Here is a 23209-nt window from a genome sequence, read left to right as displayed (position 1 = left end):
GGCTGAGCGCGCGCGTCTGCGGAGGGGCTGCGGCTCCGGCGCCGCACGAGCCTGGGAAGGGCGGGAGCATCCGGGCCCGCGGTCTCGCTTCCTGACCCCCCCCCCAGCCTACCCCTGCTGGGGGTGCCACCCCCGCCTGCACCGGGGAAGCGCGGAGCCCTTCGCTCATCCCGCGCTGGCAGGACGGGGAGAGCTCCCTGGGCAAGCCGGCGAACTCACTGCAGTGCGCCGCCGGAGCGGCCTGCCTGCGCACTCCCACACTTGTCCCCCGACAGCCCACTGCGGCCAAGAACAGTCATCCGAACAGACCTGCCCTTACAGGGGTTTTGCTTTTAAACAAATAACAGACGATACAAAAAAAACCCACAGCATTTCACACAGGCAGGAGTACTTTAAAAAGAGGAAATACAGGCTGAAAGTCAGCGGACACTTCCCCACCTGAGATACTGACTAGTCTTCCAAGGAAAGATTCACTACTTGACATTTGCAAGTAAGCCCTTAGTAGATATACAATCCATCACTAACAGAACACACAATCTGGTAGGGTACTTAAATAACTTTTATTCAATCTATAAAGTATCAAATATCGAGCATGTTTATTTCCTCTGCCACTCTGTAATAGTCTACAGATTAGGCTGCATTTTTCCTGGCAAAAACCCTCCATATTATTTCTCCATCTACATATAATTTATACAGCTCTAATATGGCACTTTAAAGGACACAAGCCAAATTTTCTGTCCCTAAATCTATGGTCTGAAGAGACCAAAAGCTCCCCAAGCTTGCACTTGATAATTATACCTGAGACTGCAAGGTCAACATAAGAATAGCCATACCGGACCAGACCAACGGTCCACCTGACAGTGGCCAATTCCAGGTTTTTGAGGGAATGGAAAAAAACAGCTAGCCAGGACGAGTCCTCACCTAGTTAACTGGAGTGAGTTTCTATGCCACTGGAGTATTTTCACTTGGTAGATAATCCTTAGGGTTGCTACAGTTAGTCCAGTTTAAAGCAGAAACTCACAGCTCAAAACTACTCTAGGCCAGCATGTAGCTGACTTCAGAATCTGAGAACTATCATTTGCTCCTCTGTGGGCTCCTTCTGTACCCAGAAGAAAACTTAGCCCAAGACATTTCTTGTACAGAAAAGTTTGTAATTTAAGATAAACAAAACCAGAGAACAATTTGGAGGTATGGAGAGATTACTGGCGAAAACTCAGTTTGTTAAACTGTACTGAATTTTATAACATGAAATAAAATATTTCATCCTAAGTTGCTCTGGTGGAATAAAATGTTTGCTTCAGCACCAAGACTAATGACTTAAGACTAGGTATAATGCTAATAACTAAAAATAAAATCAAGACACCTGCATTTAACTCTGCACATTGCCATGTACCAATTGTGTTCAGAATACTTCAGCCAGATGAACTCATGTAACATGACATAGAGCTATGCTAAACTGACATTTTCAAGTAAGATTGTTCATAATTTATCAAATGCCTGAACAAAAGTCAAATTATCATCTTTATCAATTTTGTAATTTAATCAAAAGAGCTATCAGATCATCTACTCTGTATAAATCCATGCTATTTATTGGTATAGTTTACAGATTATTTTAGTATTTAACATGTTATTTTACTAGATACGCATCAATGTTAGTCTCAGGATATTAGTAACACTATCTTGAATGATCCCTTAGACTCTATGCTAACTATATATGGCAAACAATCTGTCCCAGCTTGTGTTTTTGTGAAGCTGGGAGTATATTTCCCAGAGCGGAGAGCTCTGTATAAGCTCAAAACCGTGTCTCTCCCCCCAACCCAAGATAGTTCAATAAAAGATATTACTTCAAATACCTTTTACCTCTAATTTAGTATTTGCCACAGCAATACAACATATAGTTGTTTAGCAAACAAGGCTTCAGCACTACCCTCCTTATCGTAGCTCTCATTAAAGCTTCAACATGGAAGTTACAGTACTATAATTATGCTCTCTATACAGATGACTTTTTTTTCCTCCAGTAAGGTCAATTATGTACATTTCTGGCTCTCAAGAGCTACTCACTTCCACTGTGAATTTACAGCAGCACAGTTACTTTTATTGTGAAGGTTCTGTTATGTTCCCTGCCAGCAGAAGCCAATGATGTTCAAATGTGACAATATTTGGCAATGTTCAGGCACGTAGGCCTGTCTGACTTTTCCATGTGTTCCCCCTAAGGAACAATCGTCAGGGGAGACGAACAGTAGAAACTTAACAAATAAGCCTAAAGTTTTCTATTGCCATGTTGCAAAAATACCTGTTCAACAAAAGAAATGGTCACCAAAGTATTGGCAACAGTGGAAACCACTGGAACATTTTGAACATCTCTTATTATGAACTACAGCCATATTCCCTCGAGTGTTTCTTCGAGCAAGACTAAGATGTATTAGGTGTTTTTGTTTTTAATGAATCAGCAGATGGTCCAGTAAACACCTAAACAGGCTCAGTTTCCCAGAAATGTATTTATAGGAGAGTTTTGTTTAAAAAAAAAAATACACACTTATTAAAGCTTCTTTGAAAACTCTCCTGTCATGAGCACTGTAACAATTGCATGAGTTCCCACAATTTGAGACTTCATTCCATTGAGAGTTGCACGCTGTCGGTCTGTTTCTGTGGCTGCTGCTGGTCATACTTCCTTGCTGGAAAAGAGTTAAAACATAAATTATGTTATCCCTTATATTCTATTAGAGCATGGTGATCACTGGGAAAGTTAGTTTAATAGGAAGAGAAGCTCTTGCATGAGACCAGTGTTGGTCTGCAATTAAAATAAATGTTTAATTGAAGGAAAACTACTGATTTCACAAAATTTCCAAATCATTACATTTAGAGGCAGAAACTGCTAAACAAAAAATCAGAGGTTACAGTCTACTTAAATTGACTGGGTGCAACAATCCTTTATGCCACCATTTTTTAATTGAAGGCAGCAGCAAAGAATGCAAATATATATACACAACAATGCTGGAAAGATTGTGTGGGCATGAATGAATCTATTACAACTTGTAACATATTTTAGCTAGTGAGAATATTAGCTAGAGAGAATTTAGCCATGCTATCTGTGACTAGTTCTAGACACTAGTAAGAAAAAAAGGATTTGCCAAATTTATTAGCAGGTGAAAACTACCAGTTTAAGATGTAAGCAGCTTTTAATATGCCAAATGTAACCATGAAACAGTATTTCAGACTGAGATGATATATAAAGATAGCCCATAACTTCAGAAAGGATGGGGCAGTTAGATACTCAATCCAGTTTACATGTTCTCGAAATCAAGAGGGTAGACTTAAGACATCCTAATGAAAGACAGGAGAGATGAAGAGTTGTCACCCTAGATGGGAAGAGAAATGTCTGGGATACATCCTGAAATCTTTCAGAGAAATGTGCACAGAAAGGAGAGTGCACCCCCCCTAAATTTTTCTAAATTACCTATGTAACTTCAAAAGCAATGAAAATACTACCACAACTAATGGTGCTGAGAAACTGATTCCAGTTGGCTGAGCTAGCTAGTTGACAGTGATCAGAAGTGGCATTACTGGATACAGATTTGAAAGCAGAAGTTACCATCAGCCTCAGCTGTACATAGGAGAATGCAGGATGAAAGCGGCTTCAGAACTACACCAGTAGGTCCGTACAGAACCACAATGGCTCAATACAGTTAGTCAATTTCTCTCCAATGACAATCCCAATGGATATGCCTTTCTGGGACTGTCTCCTGTGGAGACATTGCTCATTTACTGCTATTGACCCACTCATCACTGAGACAGTACTGGCAAAATCTATGCTACCAATTTATAAATAACTGGAAGTTACAAAGAATGTAAAGTTATGGGTTCCACCAGCAATTTAAGTGATACTCTTGCACACTTTTGGTATATTTTATTATTGTAGATGGCATTTGAAAATATCAGTTAGGGCTATATGACCATGGTGACCATGGGGTGAAGAATCTAAAGAAAGTACTTTCTTCTAACAATTCTTTTCAGAAGGTATTAACTGTAATAGATGCACGCACTTGGGTTTTGTGCTTCCCGTCTAAAACCAGCTGAGAACTCACATACCTGCAGAGTTTTAAAGGATGCTAGCTCCCAGTGTAGTGGCCTCCCTGATAGTTCTAACAGCCCTAGAAGTTTGGATCATTCACTATATATTGAAGTTTGGAGTATCAACATAAACAAACTTATCTCCAACACTGCAGGGAAAGCAGCTGGAAGTTGACAAGAATCTATTACAACTTGCATCTTTTGAAAAAAATTCACCCATCCCACCTATAGCATCAGTTGTAAAGTAATCCCCCTCTGGAGATATGAAGTTCAAAGAAGTCTCTGAAAAAAGAAAAATAGCATCCATAATATCAATGAACAGAAATGTTAAACTGACAATTGCCGTTTTCCAGCACCAGCTCATAGGAGTGCTTATACATAATCCACTCCTGGAACCACCATCATAAATACTTCACATCTACTATGGAAATAGCCCATCATTCTCCAGCTAACTGTGGGGAAGCAGGGGCAAATATCAACCCTGCGTATATCACCACCAGAAAACACGGAAGTGTTTTCTAGAAACAGAATTCTTTTCCTATAAAACAAGAACTTCTAAAAATTAAGTGCTCAGAGGAACTAGATCTGAATGACCCCACCACACCAGAAGATATGACAGACACTGACCCAGTCTCTCTTTAATTTAGGAACCAGAGTTCATTATAAAAAGATCAGTTCAGCTAGCTTGCAACTGTGCTGTTCTTACCAAGAGAGTTACTCAGGATTATGATGGGCCTATCAATGGCTATTAGCCAAGATGATCAGGAATGTAACTACATGCTCAGACACTGGCCTGACCCAGGATGGTCGTTCTTGTGTTCTTAGTTTGTGGGACACTAAATATTCCCACACCAGAAGGGCAATAGGATATGGAAGATGTGATCCTTTCCTTCCTTGCTCATTCACAGATAAAATGGTGGCCTGATTTGAGAATTAAAACTGCCTTTTAGACTCCAGGACTCAAAAGCACTAAATTTTTCTTGGTCTTCCACAACTGTGTAAGGTTATTGCTCATTGGGGTGGGGAAATGCCATCAGGGATCCTTTGAGGCTCACTGATTTGGAGGGTATGCCTGAGATGGACCAAGTGACAGCACAAACCCATGGAGCGCTCCTCTGCCACACTCCCTTCTAGCCTCCTATGACAATATGAGGGCAGCTGGTGCAACTCTGACAGCTATCTACCAGTGAAGAACTTCCCAACACAAGGGAAATTCTCCAATAACTATTTACAGCCACATCCCACTCCACTTGTGCCATCGGAATAGATGCAGTTGGTATTGTAATAAAGAATTGGAAACTCCTGTTGGTGCATAGTAAAATTTCCATGGAAGCAAAGTTAGCCCTTGAGTTCTCCTGAACATCAGTATCTAGAGTTCAGACTAGATGATCATAATTGTTCCTTCTGGCCTCTAGAGCTATTTCTAGTTACCATATTAGATGCATTTTTAAGTCCTAAAATACCCATAAAGTAGAGGCCTGATTCTGTATTCACTTATGGCTAGATCCTGCAATATGCTGCACATGGTGAATTCACACTCTGCTATTGATGTTTCCATATTTCAGGATCAGAGCCTTAGATGAGAGTTGCACATGTAAGGGGACACAACTGAGCCCTCCTATTTTCTATTAGTTTCTGACAAGGTAGAACCTTGCCCCAACTGGCATAGAGTGCAATTGGTGTAAGATACTGGGTTTTGTTCTGTTCATGATACAAACAGCTATGGTATCCAAATGCTTATTCCATTTTAACATATGAATCTTTGACTGTTCAGAAATCTGAACATCTCAGAGGGCAGAAGACAATCTTACCAATGGAATACATCTCTAATTGTTGTCGTAAGCGGATTTTTTTCATGCTATCATAAAAATCTGGTTCCAATGGAGCATCTGCTGTAGGAGGCAGAGTGAATATTCGCATGATCTTCCTTTTATTCCTAAAATACAGAAAAGAAAAATAACAACTTGCAACATGATATATTTACATGTATTTCAAAAAGATATCTTCCAAGGTCTTTACTTCCAAGGTCTAGTTTAATTGAAGTGACACACTTTTTCTCATTAAAGAGTATACTGAGAAGGATGGCATCTGCTATTAAGTGCTGATCAGTAGCCATTTCTAGGGAAATGGTCCATAACACCTCCCATCCTTTCCCTTTGCTACATGTTTTGTCCCTACCTTGACAATTGTGCTGTTTTTGGATGTAATCCCTCATCTTCTTCCTCTCAGTCCATGTTCTATTCCTCCCCCACTATCCTTTTTCAGTACTGCTCTTCCCCTTTACCCTTACCACTGTGTCCCTTCTCTGTTTCTTCCCGATGAACCATTAAGGTGAACGCAAGCACATATTCTAATACAGTTTGTGCGCCTTCTCCTTCCTCGAACTACTGAGGGTGCATGGGTTAGGGGGTCACTCAGGGTCTACATGGGGAATCCACCCCAACAATCCTTTCTCCCTTAGAAAAAGTTCCATGCTTTTCCCACATGCAACAACTCTCCAGATTCACTTTTAGACTCCTTTCTTCTCTCTGAGCTCTTCCATTACCCCTTGTTTCCTGAAGATTTCGCACTCCTTCTGAGGGGTGCAAGAAATAGACTCCTGTATTGTGCCTAAATCAATAATTATTATCGACAGTTTTGTACTAATAGGCCTAATCCAAAACAGGGATGTAACAGTTTAACTGGTTAACCAACAAGCATTAGCTTATCAGTTAATTACTTAGGGTTGCCAGATGGTTTCAATAAAAGTACCGGACACACATCACACTCTACATTACATCTTATTTAGAAAATACTGGACATTTATATTTTCTCAATTTGTTTCCTGAATAGAAAGCTCAAATACTGAACTGTCCAGTTCAAAACTGGACACCTGGCAACCATAAAGTGGTTGAAATCCCGGCCCACCGCTGGCAGCCCACGGAACATGTAACTGTATAAACACACTGAATTGCAATCGGTTACATAGCTAGTGGGTTTTAAAAAAACCAAACATTTATACCCAAGCCAGGAACCTATGTGTCACACCACCATTTCCTGGATATTTGTTTAAGGAGGAGACGGGTTGGGCGGGCAGTGCCCTGTACGGTTGTGTCACACACGCACGGATGGTTGTTTTGAAATTCACCCTCCCGCTCATGGCCACTGGCGTGAGGCGGCCAGGCAATGTTTCTGGTGCGCAGCCCCCCGTGACCCATAGGCAGAGGGGCCCAGCTGGGCCCAGCTCGCAGCACCCACCGGCGCGCGTAGACCAGCAGTGCCAGGCTGGCAAGCACTACCAGCAGGTAGACGTTGGTGGCCTCGTTCCAGGCCTCGTGCACCGTGTAGTCGATGGCACCGTTGTCGCTCAAGGCACCGCCACCGCCACCAGCACCGGCTCCCGCCTCTGCCATAGAACGTGGGGGCAACGCCTCGCCCCTGCCCCACACACGTGCAGGAAGTGAGGTCACAGGTTCCGCAAGACACTTCCGGGGGCAGAGCTGCTCAAGCTTTGAGAGGTGGGGTGGAACTTGGAGCTCCTTCAGGGAACTGCGGCCAGCCCAACCTTTTTAAGGTGGTGCTCGTGGCAGTTAGTGCAGCTGCGCTTCCCACCAATTTCCAGTGCGTGCACCACCTGCTCGTTTCTGGGCACTCAGACACAGCCCCTCACTGTCCCCACAGAGAGCAAAGTCCGATGGCACCTGGGCGGGAACAGTCTCCCCTCTCTGGCCCCCCCCCAACTCTCAGCCTTGCGCTGCGGCTGGGTCCGGGTCCCTGCCTGACAGAGACATGGAAGATGCTGAGGTGGCTTCGCTGCGGTGCTTTAGTTGCGAAAGGCGGCCTGGTGCTGAAGGGCCGCAGAAGAGACAGGTCCAGCAAGAGGCAGTGGCCAGGAGACGCAGAGACCCAGCTGGGATGACTCCCCTGGGAGCCGCTGGATCCTCCACCTCTTGACGGGGTTTAATGACGACTCGGTGTCTTTCTGGCCAGTGCTGGGTGACACACTAGCCCCTGTGCCAGAGCGGTGCTTTACTGAGGGCAGATTAGAGGCTCCAATGGGCCCTTCCGCCCCGAGTCTCCTAACTGATGAAGGACAGTGTGTGGAAGCCTCTGATGCGCTATGGGTAGCCTAATGGATCCACAGCCATCGCGTGGGGACAGCCACAGGGAGCCGCTTCAACATTCAGAGCAGCTGGCCAGGGCCAGGACAGTTGCCTAGCAGTGGAGGAGCGGGGGTGGCAGTGACATCACAAAGGTCTTTGGCAGGACCTCGGGTCGAAGCCGGTGGGGAGGCGGTGACCTCACAGAGAGACTCTGACGTCACCCAGGCAGGACAGAGGCAAGGGGCCAGAACAAGTTCAGAGACATAGACACTCCCCCTTGGCTTTGCTTCAGCACGTCTCCTTCTTGAAGTTTCTCCTTGAGGACCCAGAGAGCGTTCTAGTGCATTTATGTGAATACCAGGAAGAACTGACGAATTTTCTCCTTTCCCTTGCTTGATTTTCCCCGTTCAGAAGGTAAGAGTCTCCGAGAGATTTAGGACCCATTCAGGCTCATCCATCTGGTGTCTGCTGAATTCTAGGCATGGAAAAAACTAGATTGAAAAGGCAGAATTTTATTTCCCACCTAGGACTCGGTCTCTTAGAATCACTGGGGAAGTTGGAGTTTTTCATTTTTGGTTTCCCTTTTCCTCCATCCTTTCCTCCTTTTGTTGCTTCTTTTGCTTTTTCCTTGCTTCCCTCCCACTGCCAGCAGTGTGTGTGGGGGAAGGGGATTGGTCTCCCATTTTCATTGTGGGAAGGAGCAGCAACTCCCTAGGTTACTTCATACTGAAGGAATCCCTGGGTGGGGGTTGTCAGAAATGTGGGGTATGATCTTCCCGGGTCCCTGAGGTGGCAAGGTCATTAACTCTGCTCTACCCACTGTGCCGCCATCCTTCCCCTGAGTGGCAACAGGAGCCACTCTGTCCCTTCCCTCCCTGGTGCAGGGGCCGCCTGGGACTCAGAGGATAAAGAGAAGGAGAGGAATGGGTAGAAGTGGCCACTGAGGAGACTGCTCTTTGAACATCCAAGAGATGCTCCAAGGCAGAGAAAAGGTACAAATATTCTCTTGCGGGGTGGGAACTGAGATTGTCTTGCCCCTGCCCAGCATTTCCACCCCCCGCAGAGGGGCATGTGCCTCATGAGCCACCTCTCACATGGACCTTTTTCCTCCATGATCAGGGACCCCTAAGATAGGATGTTTGTCACATCCTGGTGCTGGCTGTGTGATCTCACAGGGAAGTGTCAGCAGGATCCTAATCTGACAAACTCCTTGGTCTCTCACAGGAGCTGCCTGACGACTGTCCACCCATCACTGTCCTAGCCACCTTCCCCATGGCTGCTCCCATCTGGCTTCCTCCTCTGGTGTCACCCACGCTAGGAGTCACTGCCCCTCCCCCTCTTAGGTACCCTCCCAAGGGTGGAAGGGGTGGAAGGGGCAGGAAATTTCCCTCCTGGCTGGGCTCTTCTTTTTGTTCCAGCAATGTTCTGGGGGCTTTGGGGAGAGGCTCCCTCCCGAGGTCAGATACAGGAGAGCGGCAGAGTCCAGGGGAAGAGGCTCTATTCCTGCCCTGCCACTGTCTGTTTGGGAGGCCTTGCATTCCCTGACTCAGTGCCTCAGTTCCCATTTGTGCTACCCTGTGTCTGCCCCCCTGCCCAGGCTGGTGCCAGTCGCACCCCTGCACTGCACCGCCTAATATCAGCTCCTCTCCCTTGCCAGCACCAGGAGCCCGCCCTGGGGCCAGGCCCGGATGGACACTTCCCTCCAGGGGTATCCCGTTACCCGCCTGGGGGTTTCCTTCCTTCCCGGCACAGGCCGTGTCCGTAGCAGCTTAGCTCGCCCCGCCGATACGGGACGGTGCCTGGCGCCAGCCCGGTAGGCGGGGGGGCCGCCGAGCGCTCGCGAGGGCCGGGGCAGCCGGTCGCTCCCTCACCTCACGCCCTGCCCGGCCCGGCGCTGACCGGACGCGGCCGACGGTTACCACTTACCGCCCAGCCTCGCGCTCGGCGCAAGAACAGCCGCCTGCCCGCGTGACCCGGAAGCGCGCGGAGACGTGAGGTCACGGGGGGAGGGGCAAACCGCAAGCACTGGCGGGACCCGGGGGCCACTGCGCGTGTGCGGAGGCTGGGGGGCGTGGCTGCGGCTCCGGCGCCGCACCAGCCTGGGAAGTGAGGTCACGGCTTCCGCACGGCCCTTCGGAGGGCAGCGCCCCGCCCCGCGCTCGAGCGCGGAGGGGCGGGGCTTCGAGCGCCTTCCGGGCGCTGCGGCCGGCCCCGCCTTTTTGCGGTGGTGCCCGGGCGGCGGTTGGGGCGGTTGCGCTTCCCGCCAATTTCCAGCGCGAGCGCCGCCGGCCCGTTTCTGGGCGCTCAGACTCAGTTCCTCAGCGGGGGAAGGCGGCCTGTGCCAGGGCGGCGCTTTGCTGAGGGCTCCACTGGGCCCTTCTGCCCCCCCCCCCAGTCTCCTAACTGGGGCAGGCCTGAGTGTGGCCGGGGGAAGCAGCCTCTGGTGTCTTATGGGCAGCCTGAGGGGGCCCCAGCCATCGCGTGGGGACAGCCCCAGGGAGCCGCTTCAGCATCCAGAGCAGCTGGCCAGGGCCAGGACAGCCGCACAGCAGGGGAGGAGCGGGGGTGGCGGTGGCATCACAAAGGTCTTTGGCAGGACCTCGGGTGGAGGCGGTGACCCCACAGAGAGACTCTGACCTCAGCCAGGCAGGACAGAGGCCCGGGGCCAGGACAAGGACAGCGACACCGGCACCTCCACCCGGCGTTGCTTCAGCACGGCTCCTTCTTGAGGCCTCTCCTTGAGGACCCAGAGAGCGCTCTAGCGCATGTCGGTGAATACCAGGGACAACTCACTCGTTTTCTCCTTTCCCTTGCTTGATTTTTTTTCCCTGAACACAGATGTCCCTTTTCAGAAGGGAAGAGTCTCTGAGAGGTTTAGGACCCAGTCAGATTCATCTATCTGGTGTCTGCTGAATTCTAGGCATGGAAAACACTAGCTAGAAAGGGCAGAATTTTATTTACCACGTAGGACTCAGCCCCTTAGAATCACTGGGGATGTTGGAATTTTTCCTTTTTAGTTTCCCTTTTCCTCCATCCTCCCTCCTTTCTCTTCTTTTCTTCCTTCTCTTGCTTTTTCCCTGCTTCCCTACCACCACCAGCAGCAGTGTGTGTGGAGGTGGGGGAAGGGGATTGGTCTCCCATTTTTCTTGTGGGAAGGAGCAGCAACTCCCTAGGTTACTTCAGATTGAAGGCATGGGGGGGGGGGAATGTGGGGTATGAGTTGCCCTGGTTCCCTGAGGTGGCAAGGCAGGACATTAACCCTGCTCTTCCCACTGTGCTGCCGTCCTTGCCCTTAGTGGAAACAGGAGTCATTCTGTTCCTTCCCTCTCTGGTGCAGGGGCTGCCTGGGACTCAGAGGATGAGGAGAAGGAATGGGTATATGTGGCCACTGAGGAGACTGCTCTATAGGACATCCAAGAGCTGCTCCAAGGCTGAGAGAAGTTACAAATATTATCTCGCTGGGTGGGAACTGAGATTGTCCTGCCCCTACCCAGCATTGGGGCATGTGCCTCACGAGCCACCTCTCACATGGACCTTTTTCCTCCATGATCAAGAACCCCTAAGATAGGATGTTTGTCACATCCTAGCCTGGTGCTGGCTGCGTGACCTCACGGGGAAGTGTCAGCAGGATCCTAATCTGACATACTCCTTTGTCTCCTTGGCATCTCACAGGAGCTGCCTGATGACCGTCCACCCATCGCTGTCCTGGCCAACTCCTCCACAGCTGCGGGCAGCCTCAAGTTCTGAGTCGCTCCCATCCGGTGTTGCCCAGGCTGGGAGTCACTGCCCCTCCCCCTCTCAGGTACCCTCCCAAGGGTGGCTTCTCTGGCGGAAGGGGCAGTTTCCCTGTCTCCTGGCTGGGCTCTTCTTTTTGTTCCAGCAATGTTCTGGGGGCTTTGGGGAGAGGCTCCCTCCAGAGGTCAGATACAGGAGAGCTGCAGAGTCCAGGGGAAGAGGCTCTATTCCTGCCCTGCCACTGTCTGGGAGGCCTTGCATTCCCTGACTCAGTGCCTCAGTTCCCATTTGTGCTATCCTGTTTCTGCTCCCATGCTTTCATGTCCAGGCTGGTGCCAGTCTCACCCCTGCAGAGCACAGTCTAATATTAGCTCCTCTCCCTTGCCAGCATCATGAAACCCGCCCTAGAGCCAGACCTGGATGTACACTTCCCTCCAGGGGCATCACATTACCCTCCTGGGGGTTTCTTTCCTTCCTTCCCTGCACAGGCAGTGTCCATAGCAGCTTAGCTCTTCCCTATTGTGCTGCTTATGAGGCCCTCTGTAGAGACCTGCTAAGGTCATGAGTTGAAGAGCCAGCTGTCATCCTGCCCAGAACCCTTGTGTGACAGGGCGTTTGCCCTGCACTGGCCCTTTAAGGGCAAACCCCAGCCTGAAGCAGGGCTGGGGAGTTTAGCCCCAGCTGGGACTGCATTAATGGCCCAGATGAGAGCTATATAAGAGCATGGGCAGCTGCTCCCAGGGAGGGCAGTGAGAGCTTGGCTGCTGGGGGAGTAGGAGGCTCCCTGGAGCTAGGGCAGGGCGGGGGCACTCGGGCCAGACAAACCACCAGACTGCAGGGCCTGAATAAAGGCCTGCTGGAGGAACAACTACCCCCGGAAGGGGGGCTCAGAGACGGACTAGGGCACTGCCGGAGGGCAGTGTGGCAAAGAGGATGACACGATTTGGAAGAAAGAGGGGAAACCCCACCTGAGCTGAGGTACCCTGCCAGCAGAAGGAGCTGATTCCGGAGACAGACGGCAAACCCCCGCTACGGTGGTAAGTGAACCTCTCACACCTTGCTAATAGCCTGCAGTGGGGTGTGAAGAAGCAAGACCAGGCCATGTGTTTGGGGGGGGTCTCAGTTACGCATCACAGAGACCCACATTCTGTGGCAGGTGTAGCTCCAGTTTCCATAACTGAACCTTGGTTCTCCTTTGCTTTTCAGGCCCTGAACAAGGTCTTGCCAGAGATCCTGGACACCATGCTAGGGAACCTGCTGGCAAGACTTCATGACATCTTGGAGGTGAACCCCATGAGGAGGGGCAGGGGACAATTTTACCCTAGCTCTTAGCAAGACTGGTCAGGAGAGACTGAAAGATCCATCTCCCAATCTGTCTTCCTATCTGTGCCTGCATGGGCTGACCTTGGTCAGGGCACTTGGTGCAATGCAGTGTCAGGCTCTGCCTCCTCAAAGAACAGAGGAAGAAGCTGGGGCTTCCCACCAAAGCTCTGCCTGGGTCTGCTGAGCACTAACCACCATGACTGGCTTGAGGAGTCAGAGTCTGAAGCCCCCAGGACATCTAGGAGCTGAGCCTCAGAGATAAAGCCCAGGATCCTCCCAAGAGAAACAAAGGACTCCAGGGAATCAGCCCTTCTCTCAGGCAGGCCCCAAGATTCCTGGGGGGATTGTGCTCGCAGTGGCTTCCTTCTTCCAACCAAGGACTTGAGAGCTGGGGAGGGGCGGAAGGTCTGTCTCCTTCCTGGGGAGCTGTTCAGAAATCAGGAGTTCGGGGAGGATGGGACCTGCCCTGACACTGAATGTCCCAACCTAGAAGGGACCCTGACAAGTTGTGACCCATGAGACACTTATCTTCCTGGGGTAACAATCCACTTCTAAAGCTCTGTGATCAGTGACTCAGCTATTCCGCCCTGTACACAATGTCCTAGCCCCCTGGAGAGGGGAAGGACTTGTTTTTACAGCATATGCATCAGCCCATTGATCTTGACCTGCCTCCTTCCCCCACAGCACTTCCACTTCTGGATGGGGTTCCAGGTGTCCCTCTGAGACAGGGTCATTAGGAGCAGCACAGCCCTGCTCAGATTCACCATCACTCTCCCTGAGTTTGATGTAAGTGACCTCTGTGCCCAGCTCCCTGACTCCAATGTAGGTGAGTTGTAGGACCTGCTGCCATAGGGGTGGTGGGTTAGGAGTGTTCCCTTGGAGAGGCAGAGTCAGAGCAGGGAATGAATGAGGCTTGAGTAAAGTTCACTGTTTCTTGGTGAAGTGCTGACCCTGGGCCTTTAAGGGGACTATTCACCAGCCCCGGCTCCAACCAGGTGCCTGGTCCCTGGCATCCTGAAGCATCTCTAGGCTCCTTTGGTGACCAAGAAAATGGTCTGGCTCTAGCTTCTCTCCTCCAGCATGTCCTACTGAGGGGTTGAGGGGAAGGAGACTCCAGGTCTGAGGGGACTGGGAGCTGAGAGGATAATGCTGATAGGGTCCCCTCTTCTCTCTAGGGATATAAGTGACTAGCTGAGTAGCTGACTACTTTATAAGCTTCTCACCCCCTCTTGCTGCCTCTATCAGATTGCTACCAGTCAGTTGTAAATCAGTTTGGAGTGGGGAAGTCTACTGGTGGGACTGTACTATGGCAAGTGTGCAAGGCAATAAATCACATTCTGTTACGGATTACTATGACTTTGGGAAATTTGCATGAAACGGTGAATACCTTTGCATAGATGGGCTTCCTTAACTGTTGTGGGGCCAATGATAGCGCACACACTCCAATTTTAGTGCCAGACTACATTGCAACAGAGTACATCAACAGGAAGGGATACTTCTCCGTGGTGTTTGCAGGCGTTTGAATCACCATGGATGTTTCCATGAAAGTTAATACTATAGAGACTACCAAAAATATATAAAGTGCCACAGGACTACTCATTTTTAAAGTTACAGACTAATACAGCTACTCCTCTGAGACTTCCTTAAAAGACACTAACACAAGATGAGAGCAATTGTAACAGCTTTTCTGCAAATGGCTATCTTATTTATAGGCAAGATTTTTACAGCTGGTGTCAGCACAACGATATAATACTCATAGGCCTCCGCAGAAGATAACTTCTCTTACATCTTCTAGCCTAGCCAGTGAAGATACAACTCACAAACCTCAATGACAAGCAGATTGTGTCTTACTAAATAGTGGTGCTATTCTGTCCTCACAAGATCACAAATAATTAACCAAAAGAATGGCTACTGATGTCATCAGTACAAGAACACTGCTCCCAAATGTAAATATTTGGAAGCTTATTTTCGGCTGGCGAGCAAACAGATTTGCTGTCAATCTGATTCAGGGAGCCCCATGTTTCCATACCAAAAATCAACCACATATTTTAAGTCTTGTTTTAAAGGGGAAGAGCAAAACAAGGAACAAAAGTAGGCTCTCCACAAGGGAGCACAGCGTGTCTTCTGCCGTAGGTTGCAGCTGAACTCAATGCAACATGGCAGTTACTCCAGACTTCTAGGTATTTGAAAATATAACCCACAGAACACTAAGTCATGAGCTACATAACTGAAAAGTGCATGTGACTTCATTAATACTTTACACATGTTCAACATGCCTGCTGAGGCAGGGTGGACATAACTGAATTACTGAAAACAAACTGCTGCTGTAGTAAGACATTTTTGTTCCCTGACAATGCTCTGTACAGAGGTTTATATCAAGCCTATAACCAGTGAATCTAGGCACTAAAAGCCTGGTCCAAAGCCTTATTAAGCCAAAGAAGTCTTTCTATTGATTTCAGTGGCTTTTGGATCAGGCTCTTGGAGAATTCTGTATGCAATATACAGAAAGATTTGTATTCTTGAGTGTTGAAGGAGGAGATGGTGTTAATGGAACACAATCTCCTGTTGGATCATTAGGACACTGTCATGGAAAAGTGAATGCAAAGAGATACTTCCTTCAGAATAGAAATGAAGTGATGGCATTTTTCTGGGTTGAAGGGAGCTTCTAATCTGCAGAAGCCAAACTAGCAAAATCTCTGTGGAATGAAGTTAGGTGAAGACAATGATTATTGTGTGTGCAGCGTTCTTGTCACTTCACACAGCAGTGGGAAAACAAGGGTCTTGCTCCAAAGGGCCTTTATGAGAATACTAAAAGATTTCCCTGCTCAGGTCCTTCAGGGCAGGTAGATATAATGAGTAAGTGGGCCAGGGTATAAAAATCAAGGCAACGTGTTTCCCACTTCTTTATCCGTATATTGACTTTTTGGGCAAACGCCTGTAACGTTTGTAAGTCTGAAATGCTTCGCATGCTTGTTTGAGCTGAAACAATAGCAAAAGGGCCCATAAATGCTTCCCCTATCCCCCATCCTATTCAGCTAGACACATAAATCACCCATGCTCCCCAAACAGCAGGAGGCAGAGCCAGCAAGTAGCTACTCTTATCAAGGGGGGGGGGGCTCAAAGACCGGCCTTGCTCCCACCTCCAGCTAGGCCTAGAGAGACTGACATACCACATTTCCAGGTGGGAGCCGCTCAGGAGGCAGATGTCTAGGCAGGCATAACAGGCCTCTGCCCGAGTTAATAGCTGGACATACCAGCTCATTGCCTTTGCTATGGAGATCTGTTCAGTACCACAGGGTACTGACTGGCCCTTAGAACAGGCCCCAATGCCAGGAGACAGGGAGATGAGGAGGGCACTGTCTAGACAAGTTGGTGGCATAGAGTTGGAATGGCACAGCGCTAATCAAGAATATGCCTCTTTCATCTGAATCACTTTGCTTATTTGTTGCTCTTTCTCCAATCAACCACACGTAAATTAGAGGTGTAAATTCTTCATTCAGAACATTTGGGGGGGGGGGGTAAAAATTGGCCTTTAAAAACAAAGCCAGAATGTTTTGTGGAATTTTTGGAAAAGAATTTTTCAGATGTTGGGATTTTAAAAATGTTTGGTTTTCAAAACTAAAAATCCCACCCCTGCTTTATCTTCCTTCCCAGCCCCTCCTCTTCTAGGGCAAAACAGGAAAAGAGAGGGTGCGAGATAGAAATATACTCTAAAACTCCTCAAAATTTGGGGTTTGGTCAAAACATTTTTTTTCACAAAACACAAATTTGTAAATGACTTTGCAGCCTGTAGGTGCTAAATACATAAAAGAACATCAACAAGAGTACATGCATCTCTCTCTCAGCAACTTATAACATTTCCCTGGTACCAGGTATGGCACCTTCTCTGAGTAGCAATGTTAAAACATTCCTGTATGTGTTCATAACCAGCTCAGCAGAAGGCCTTTCAGCTGGATTCTTCTTCTTACATGCTGCATGGATATCAAACAAATGGAACCTGACAATATCACTCCCTTCAACATGTCCCAAGAAAAAATTGGAAACATCTGGGATTTTCCATATGTCTGTCTTCTCATCATATGGAGGCATGAGGTCATCTTCAAATGGCACTTTCTCCCCATAGGGCCAAAGTTGTTCGGGAGCTACAAACTCACCTTGGAGCTCCCGATGACCACACTTCACTAGCCTGCCAGCACTCCTGTTCACGAGAGGCAAGGCATCCAAGTCATTCACCACAACATGAAAGTCACTGGTCAGCAGATACTGCGATAACACCTTGTCCAAGTCATTGGAATCACACATAACTAAGGTGCCCAAGGGGCTGTTGTGCAAATAATGGATGGTGCTCACGTAATCTATAGCAAGCCTGAATCTGCGATGCCAAGTGTTCACACCCTTATACTTGGGAAGGTCCAGCACTTCATTCAGGTTCTTCAGGGAGCCTAATGGGTGATACTCAGTAAGGACCGTGAACTTCTGCTCGCAATAGCCAAGCAGTTTGACAACATACTTGCTCTGGAGAGACTTCAGCATCTTCAGTCCATGAAGAAAATCTTCCTTCAGCTCTGAGTTGGTGAGCTGGGAAAGGGAAACTTTTTTTTCCTTCCACTCTGAAAGAAAGACCTAAAACAAAGCAAGAGACAAGCAAAATGTTTGGAACCTTTTCCTACTGATCAGTAGTTGCTACTACAGACTGGCCAGTAATGGAGTAGCCACAAAACTGCAAACTTATCCATTCATGAGACATGATGCTGTTCAATGAACAAGTCACAGAACTACAATCTAGACTTCACCTGCTACTTTAGTTACCAGGTGAGTCTTTGTATAAACTTACATGTTACAGTGGAGTTATCGCTAGCTGCACAGCACTAACACTGTGATTCCTGCGTATAGTATTTACTGATCTCTTGGTCTCCTCTCATGAGCAGATGACATAGATTAAATGTAAATTGGACACAAAAATCAAACTGTCTACAAAAGAAAACCACTCTCTCTCCTTTCACCCTGAGCTGATTTGAGAAGGATCATAATGCTGCAAGCTCTGGCAGAGTACGTGACCACTCAATGTAAGGGAGGCAAATACGAGATCATCTTGTCCATATTCTGCTTTTGCCATCTACAATCATAATTCCGTGATTCTCTAGTAATTAGCCACTGTGGAGACAATTATCACAGAAGCAGCATAAGCAGTGATAATCACCCAACACACCATGTGAATGTTTCCTTTTGGAGAGCCACCTAAGCAAAATGACACCAACCTTTTTAACAGCCCCTTCACCAACACGTTTTAGTTTCCTGACTTCTGTATTGATAGCTTCACAAGACAGCCACGGTGAGCAATTTTTCATTGGTCCTAATCTGAAGTACCCAAATGGGCAGAGACTGGAGTCCACCTGAGGCTGCCCAGTAGCAATGGAGAAATCGTTGAGGTATGTGTACAGAAGGAAGTTGAGGAGCAGCACTGCGAGAAGCAGCAGAACCAGTAAGACTGCAGGGATGTCTCTTTGGAACAGATCTTTTTTAACACAATGGAGTTTTTTGTCCATGTTGCTACTTCTACATTCTCTGGAAAACACAAACGCAACACTCTTTTGCAACAAGGAAAAATTGGGGGCGAATGTTTGGGAGACTTTTTGCCAAACCCCTTCCCTCTAGCCATCTGAATACTCCAAGATATAGACTTATATGTAAGATATCTAAAGTGTAAGCGGATTTATTTTTTAAAAAGTGTTAAGTCACTTCAAGTTTTACTCCAGCTGCCGCATTTCCTGGTCTTTTTTCGGTTGTTGTTGATTTTTACAAACATGGCTCCCCATCCACTAGAGAGGTGAAAGTGTAATTGTGTACATGGTTAACCGATGGGCCTGAGCTCATTGGTTAACATCCATGGTTACATGCAACCTGCATACAGCCTGGGGAGGCGCCTGTCCCCCCACACTACTGCCTCTAGTACAAAGGTGGGGGGTAGGGGTGAGCCGGTATCCCAGAGAGTTGCCTGTTGCCCCCTTGTGTAACCGCTGACATTTTCAGTGATGACACAGTTACTCAATTACATGCATTTTAACATCCCTACCATTCACAAATCTGCTTTGTCCAGGAAGCGGAGGAGCTCTGCACGGCCCCAGAGGAGAGCAGAGCTGCCGAGGCGGGGAGAAAGCAGCAGGGGTGCTGCTGTCCTGGGGGGTGCATTCCTCAATGCTGAAGCCGCTCTCGGGGCTGGCGCATTGTGGGGTTCTCCGCCACGTCCGCACGCAGCCTGGCGCCCGGCGGGGACCTGCCGAGAGGCGTGTGCCTGTGCAGGAGACCGGGGGGGGGGGTCACGTTCAGATCCCGAGCACCCCGGGCCAGTGGGGCCCCGAAAAGCGCGGGGCGGCTCGAGCAGCCGGCAAACGCTCCGAGCGCAACCAGCGCCGCCCCCGGCTCGGCTCGGCCCGGCTCCCGCCCCGCCCGCTGCGGGGGTGGAGCCGGGCCCGTCCGCCCCCCCCCCCCGGCCCGATCCTGCAGCGCAGCGAGGGGCTGCCGGATGGCGGGGCCCGGCCGGGCCTGGGGGCCCTCGGCCTCCCTGTGCGTGGCCCTCGCCGCCCTGAGCGCCGCGCTGCTGGCGCCCGGCCCGCCCCAGCCCCCGGCCTGCCCCAGCCCCACGGTAAGGGACCCCCCTCCCCCCCGCCCGCCCGCCCCCCCCCCTCCCCCCCGGCCCGCCCCAGCCCCACGGTAAGGGACCCCCCTCCGGCCTCCCCCGCCCGGCCTGCCCCCTAGCGCCCCACTCACGCCAGGCCTGCCCCATTTCCTCCTCCTCGCTAGGCTTGCTCCCCCCTCTGCCTGCCCCTCCATTTTCTTCCTGCCCTACTAAGCCTGCCACCCCCCCCCCCCCCCCATTCGCTCCTCCCTCCGCCAGGCCTGCCCTCCCCTTTGCCCCACTCCTGCCAGGCTTGCCCCCCATTGCCTTTTCCCCTGCCAGGCCTCCCCCCCTCATTTCCTCTGCCCCCTCAGGCCTCCCCTCACCCCCGCTAAACCCCTAGTGGCATAATAGTACTCCAGAGACACGCTGAGAGAAGAGGTTTTTTCCTTTTAACTTCTGTGATCCATAGACCACAGAATCAAATCACTCTTCTCTTCTGCAGATTAAATAAATTCAAATCCCTCAGCCTTTCCTCATAAGTCATGTGCTCCAGCCCCCTCAGCATTCTTGTTGCCCTCTGCTGGACTCCAGTGCGTCCCCATCCTTTCTGATATGGGGAGGAGGGCAGAATTGGATGCAATGCGCCAGATGTGGCCTCACCAGTGCTGAATAAAGGGGAATAATCACTTCTGAAGATCTCCCAGCAATGCTCAAGCTAATGCACCCTAATATGCTGTTAGCCTACTTGGCTACAAGGGCCCACTGTCAACTCATGTCCAGCTCCTCATCCACTGTAACCCCCAGGGCCTTTTCTGCAGAACTGCTGCTTAGCCAGTTCATCCCCAACTTGTATCAGTGCTGGGGTTTTTCCATCCCAAGGGCAGGACTCTGCAATTGTCCTTGTTGAACCTCATCAGATTCTCCAGTATGAGCTGCCCCAAATGTGCAGGGATTGGCACAACTGTGATAAAGTGTCAACTGAACTGTCTTCAGTCCTGGTCACAAAGTTGCCTTATGTCTTTAAGTGCCTTATGCCAAACTTCCCCTTCCAAGCTATTTACCTGCCTCTTTCTCTCTATTTCTGCATCCTAATAGGTTTAGCCAGAGGGAGACCCTCAGATCTGAAAATTGACCAGGCCTTGCTGCTGGTTCACAATGAGCTGATCGACGAGAACTTGACAGTCTCCTGGCTTTCTGATTATTGTTACCAGGTAAACAACACTGTCCCTTTGTACACGAATGTAAGAGTTGGGTCTAGGACAGGCAAGGACGTGGCACTGGACCTACCATCTAGTTAGCTGAGGTAGCAGAGCAGTGAAGCCCCTGCAGTGTGTGCTTCGTTGTGGGATGTACAGTCCTGCCCAGAAACCTGGATAGTTACTTGCGGGACTACCTCATGTGGCGGTGTGCACTGCCATGCCTTCACCGATCCAGAGCCTGGGCTAGTTAGACTAAAACTAACTGGGTTATGTCTGTGTGAGCTGCAGTCACACTCTGAATGCAGTATGGACATACCCAAAGACTTGTTATGCTAAGGGATTGTGGGAATACTAGTGTTTAAAATGTCAGAGACTCATAGGACCTGGTTGGGACCTTGCAAGGTCATCTAGTCCAGTCCCCTGTCCTCATAGCAGGACTAAGTATTATCTCAACAACCCCTGACAGGTGTAACCTGCTTTAAAAAATCTCCAATGATGGAGATTCCACAACCTCCGTAGGCAATTTATTCCAGTGGTTAATTACCCTGACAGGATGTTTTTTCCTAATGTCCACCCTAAACCTCTCTTGCTGCAATTTAAGCTCATTGCTTCTTGTCCTATCCTCAGAGGTAAAAAGAACAATTTTTCTTCCTGCTCTTTGTAACACTCTTTTATGGCCTGGAATTGGAAAAAGTCCAGAGAAGATCAACAAAAATTATTCAAGGTCTAGAAAATATGACCAAAGAGAGAAGTTTGTTTAGAGAAAACTGAGGGGGGGGGGGAATGATTAATTTTCCAGTGCTTTGATTTATTTTTGTATTGTAATTTGTATTTAATGCATTGGGTTTTAATTTTGTTAAAATGGCCCTTTTGAAACTCCACCCTGCATGCCTAACTTTTAGGCTTCTGCTTTTGAAAATATTGGCCAATAATTCTTCCTCCAGCTGCAGCTTGCAGAAGTATTATCTGCTTGCTGTTGGTCAAGCCAGGCTTCCTTCGTACTTCTCTTTAAACTTAAAAAAACCCCCAAAAAACGAGTTTTGCTGTACCTATTAAAATGAAGTCGTTTTAAAATTTTTGTAACCCTTCACCTGTCCTTATTTTCTAGTGTGTGTATCAGGGCCTGGTATCCGTTCCAGTGAGCAGCACGTCGGGAAAGCCCAGCATAGCAGCAGTTGCAGTGGACTCTCAGCATCCAGTCACCCTCCAGCTCAATGGCACTTTGGGAGGCAAAGAGCTTTCCAGGTTTGTAACCGATCTGAAGATCGTGTGGGTTGAAATAACCCACTAATGTGTACGTTTTCTGTCACTTGCCAGCCACTGTCTGTGGCCTCCCCACCGCAGTTATCATTCGGAATTTGGGAAGTTACGCCTGCAGTTTAACCTTCATAATACCAACAGTATCAAAATATAATTGGTTATGGTAGTGTCTGGCTCACCCAATCACAAGTTGCGCCTCAAGGTGCTGTGTGATGTATAAATGCATATAGAGTCAGAGTTTGGGGCCAGAAAGGACAACCAGATCTTGTAGTCGGAGCTTCTGGATATCACAGGCCACCAGGAACCCACATGCTAAACCCAACAATGAAATTAGGCCAACAGTCTATGAAGTCATAGTTCCTGCTACACCATTTCTGGCTATGTGGAGTGCGTCAAGGGTGGGGTTGGATTGGAGTGATCAGACAGTACAGCAGGGGAAGCTAAACCAGCACAGCTAGGAGTGGCTCTGGGAGGCCAGTCAAAGGAACAGCTGAATGAACAGTGCATTGAAAGTGCCAAATCACGGAGCAGGAGCTAACCTGTAGTAACCAGCAACGACCAAGCAGGACAAAAGAAAAATCTGGTCACATGCTGGGACCCTTTACAGCTCCTGTCTCCTTTTGCACTGATTTTTGTAGCCAGTCCTTTCTTTCAACCCACCTGCCAGCCTGTCGCCCGGGGTGCCTCCATAGTACCTGCAGGCAGTAGCGATTGCCCAGCAAGTCCCAGCCGACGTCTCCTTTCCTTCTACCTTAATTCTTTGCAGGATCCATTATCATTTTGGAGAATTTGGAAACTATTCTCTTGTGGTAAAGAACTCCAGTCGCAGCACCAAGGAGATTTCCTGTGACATAATCATCAATGAAAGCCCTGTCAACAGCCATCTCCGTACGTAGCTCTTTATTTCCCCCTTTCCTTGG

General features: G+C 48.8%; 3 protein-coding genes and 1 long non-coding RNA gene across 10 annotated transcripts in view; 2 read left to right on the top strand and 2 right to left on the bottom strand.

Annotated features, from left to right (window-relative positions):
* Nucleotides 1-2520: 2520 nt before the first annotated feature.
* Nucleotides 2521-10221, bottom strand: SMIM19 (small integral membrane protein 19). 4 transcript variants are annotated; one of them, XM_075929315.2, is made up of 4 exons: nucleotides 10080-10210; nucleotides 7309-8628; nucleotides 5883-6007; nucleotides 2521-2675 (listed from the first exon to the last, which is right to left on the bottom strand). In XM_075929315.2, the coding sequence occupies exons 2-4, from the start codon at nucleotides 7461-7463 to the stop codon at nucleotides 2611-2613; spliced, it is 345 nt and encodes a 114-aa protein (XP_075785430.1). In that variant the 5' UTR covers nucleotides 7464-8628; nucleotides 10080-10210; the 3' UTR covers nucleotides 2521-2610. The 4 variants fall into 4 exon arrangements, with proteins under 4 accessions (XP_075785430.1, XP_075785428.2, XP_089634299.1 ...); XM_075929313.2 differs by lacking the exon at nucleotides 2521-2675 and adding an exon at nucleotides 2682-4353 and having other exon boundaries at nucleotides 10080-10221; XM_089778173.1 differs by lacking the exons at nucleotides 2521-2675; nucleotides 10080-10210 and adding exons at nucleotides 2682-4353; nucleotides 10025-10049.
* A 110-nt stretch (nucleotides 10222-10331) lies between these two features.
* On the top strand, nucleotides 10332-14558 carry LOC102446219 (uncharacterized). Of its 2 annotated transcripts, XR_332213.5 has the most exons (3): nucleotides 10332-10924; nucleotides 11826-12925; nucleotides 13095-14558. It is a non-coding gene; the product is annotated as an uncharacterized LOC102446219 (long non-coding RNA). The 2 variants fall into 2 exon arrangements; XR_012903945.2 differs by having other exon boundaries at nucleotides 10332-12925.
* Nucleotides 14359-19425, bottom strand: POMK (protein O-mannose kinase). The gene is made up of 3 exons (XM_075929310.2): nucleotides 19285-19425; nucleotides 18470-18776; nucleotides 14359-17834 (listed from the first exon to the last, which is right to left on the bottom strand). The coding sequence occupies exons 2-3, from the start codon at nucleotides 18755-18757 to the stop codon at nucleotides 17061-17063; spliced, it is 1062 nt and encodes a 353-aa protein (XP_075785425.2). The 5' UTR covers nucleotides 18758-18776; nucleotides 19285-19425; the 3' UTR covers nucleotides 14359-17060.
* Nucleotides 19407-23209, top strand: part of HGSNAT (heparan-alpha-glucosaminide N-acetyltransferase) — a 23274-nt gene continuing 19471 nt past the window's right edge. For 2 of the 3 annotated variants that reach the window (XM_075929289.2, XM_075929288.2), the window contains exons 1-4: nucleotides 19407-19854; nucleotides 20926-21041; nucleotides 22138-22274; nucleotides 23056-23177. In XM_075929289.2, coding sequence (XP_075785404.2) covers nucleotides 19407-19854; nucleotides 20926-21041; nucleotides 22138-22274; nucleotides 23056-23177 — 823 coding nt within the window. The remainder of the gene's footprint in view (nucleotides 19855-20925; nucleotides 21042-22137; nucleotides 22275-23055; nucleotides 23178-23209) is intronic. The other variant, XM_089778160.1, reaches the window with a different exon arrangement.

Source organism: Pelodiscus sinensis, chromosome 4, assembly GCF_052426305.1.
Source record: "Pelodiscus sinensis isolate ZL-2025 chromosome 4, ASM5242630v1, whole genome shotgun sequence".
NCBI classification, from domain to species: domain Eukaryota; kingdom Metazoa; phylum Chordata; order Testudines; family Trionychidae; genus Pelodiscus; species Pelodiscus sinensis.
This window is presented reverse-complemented; position numbering and strand designations above follow the sequence as displayed.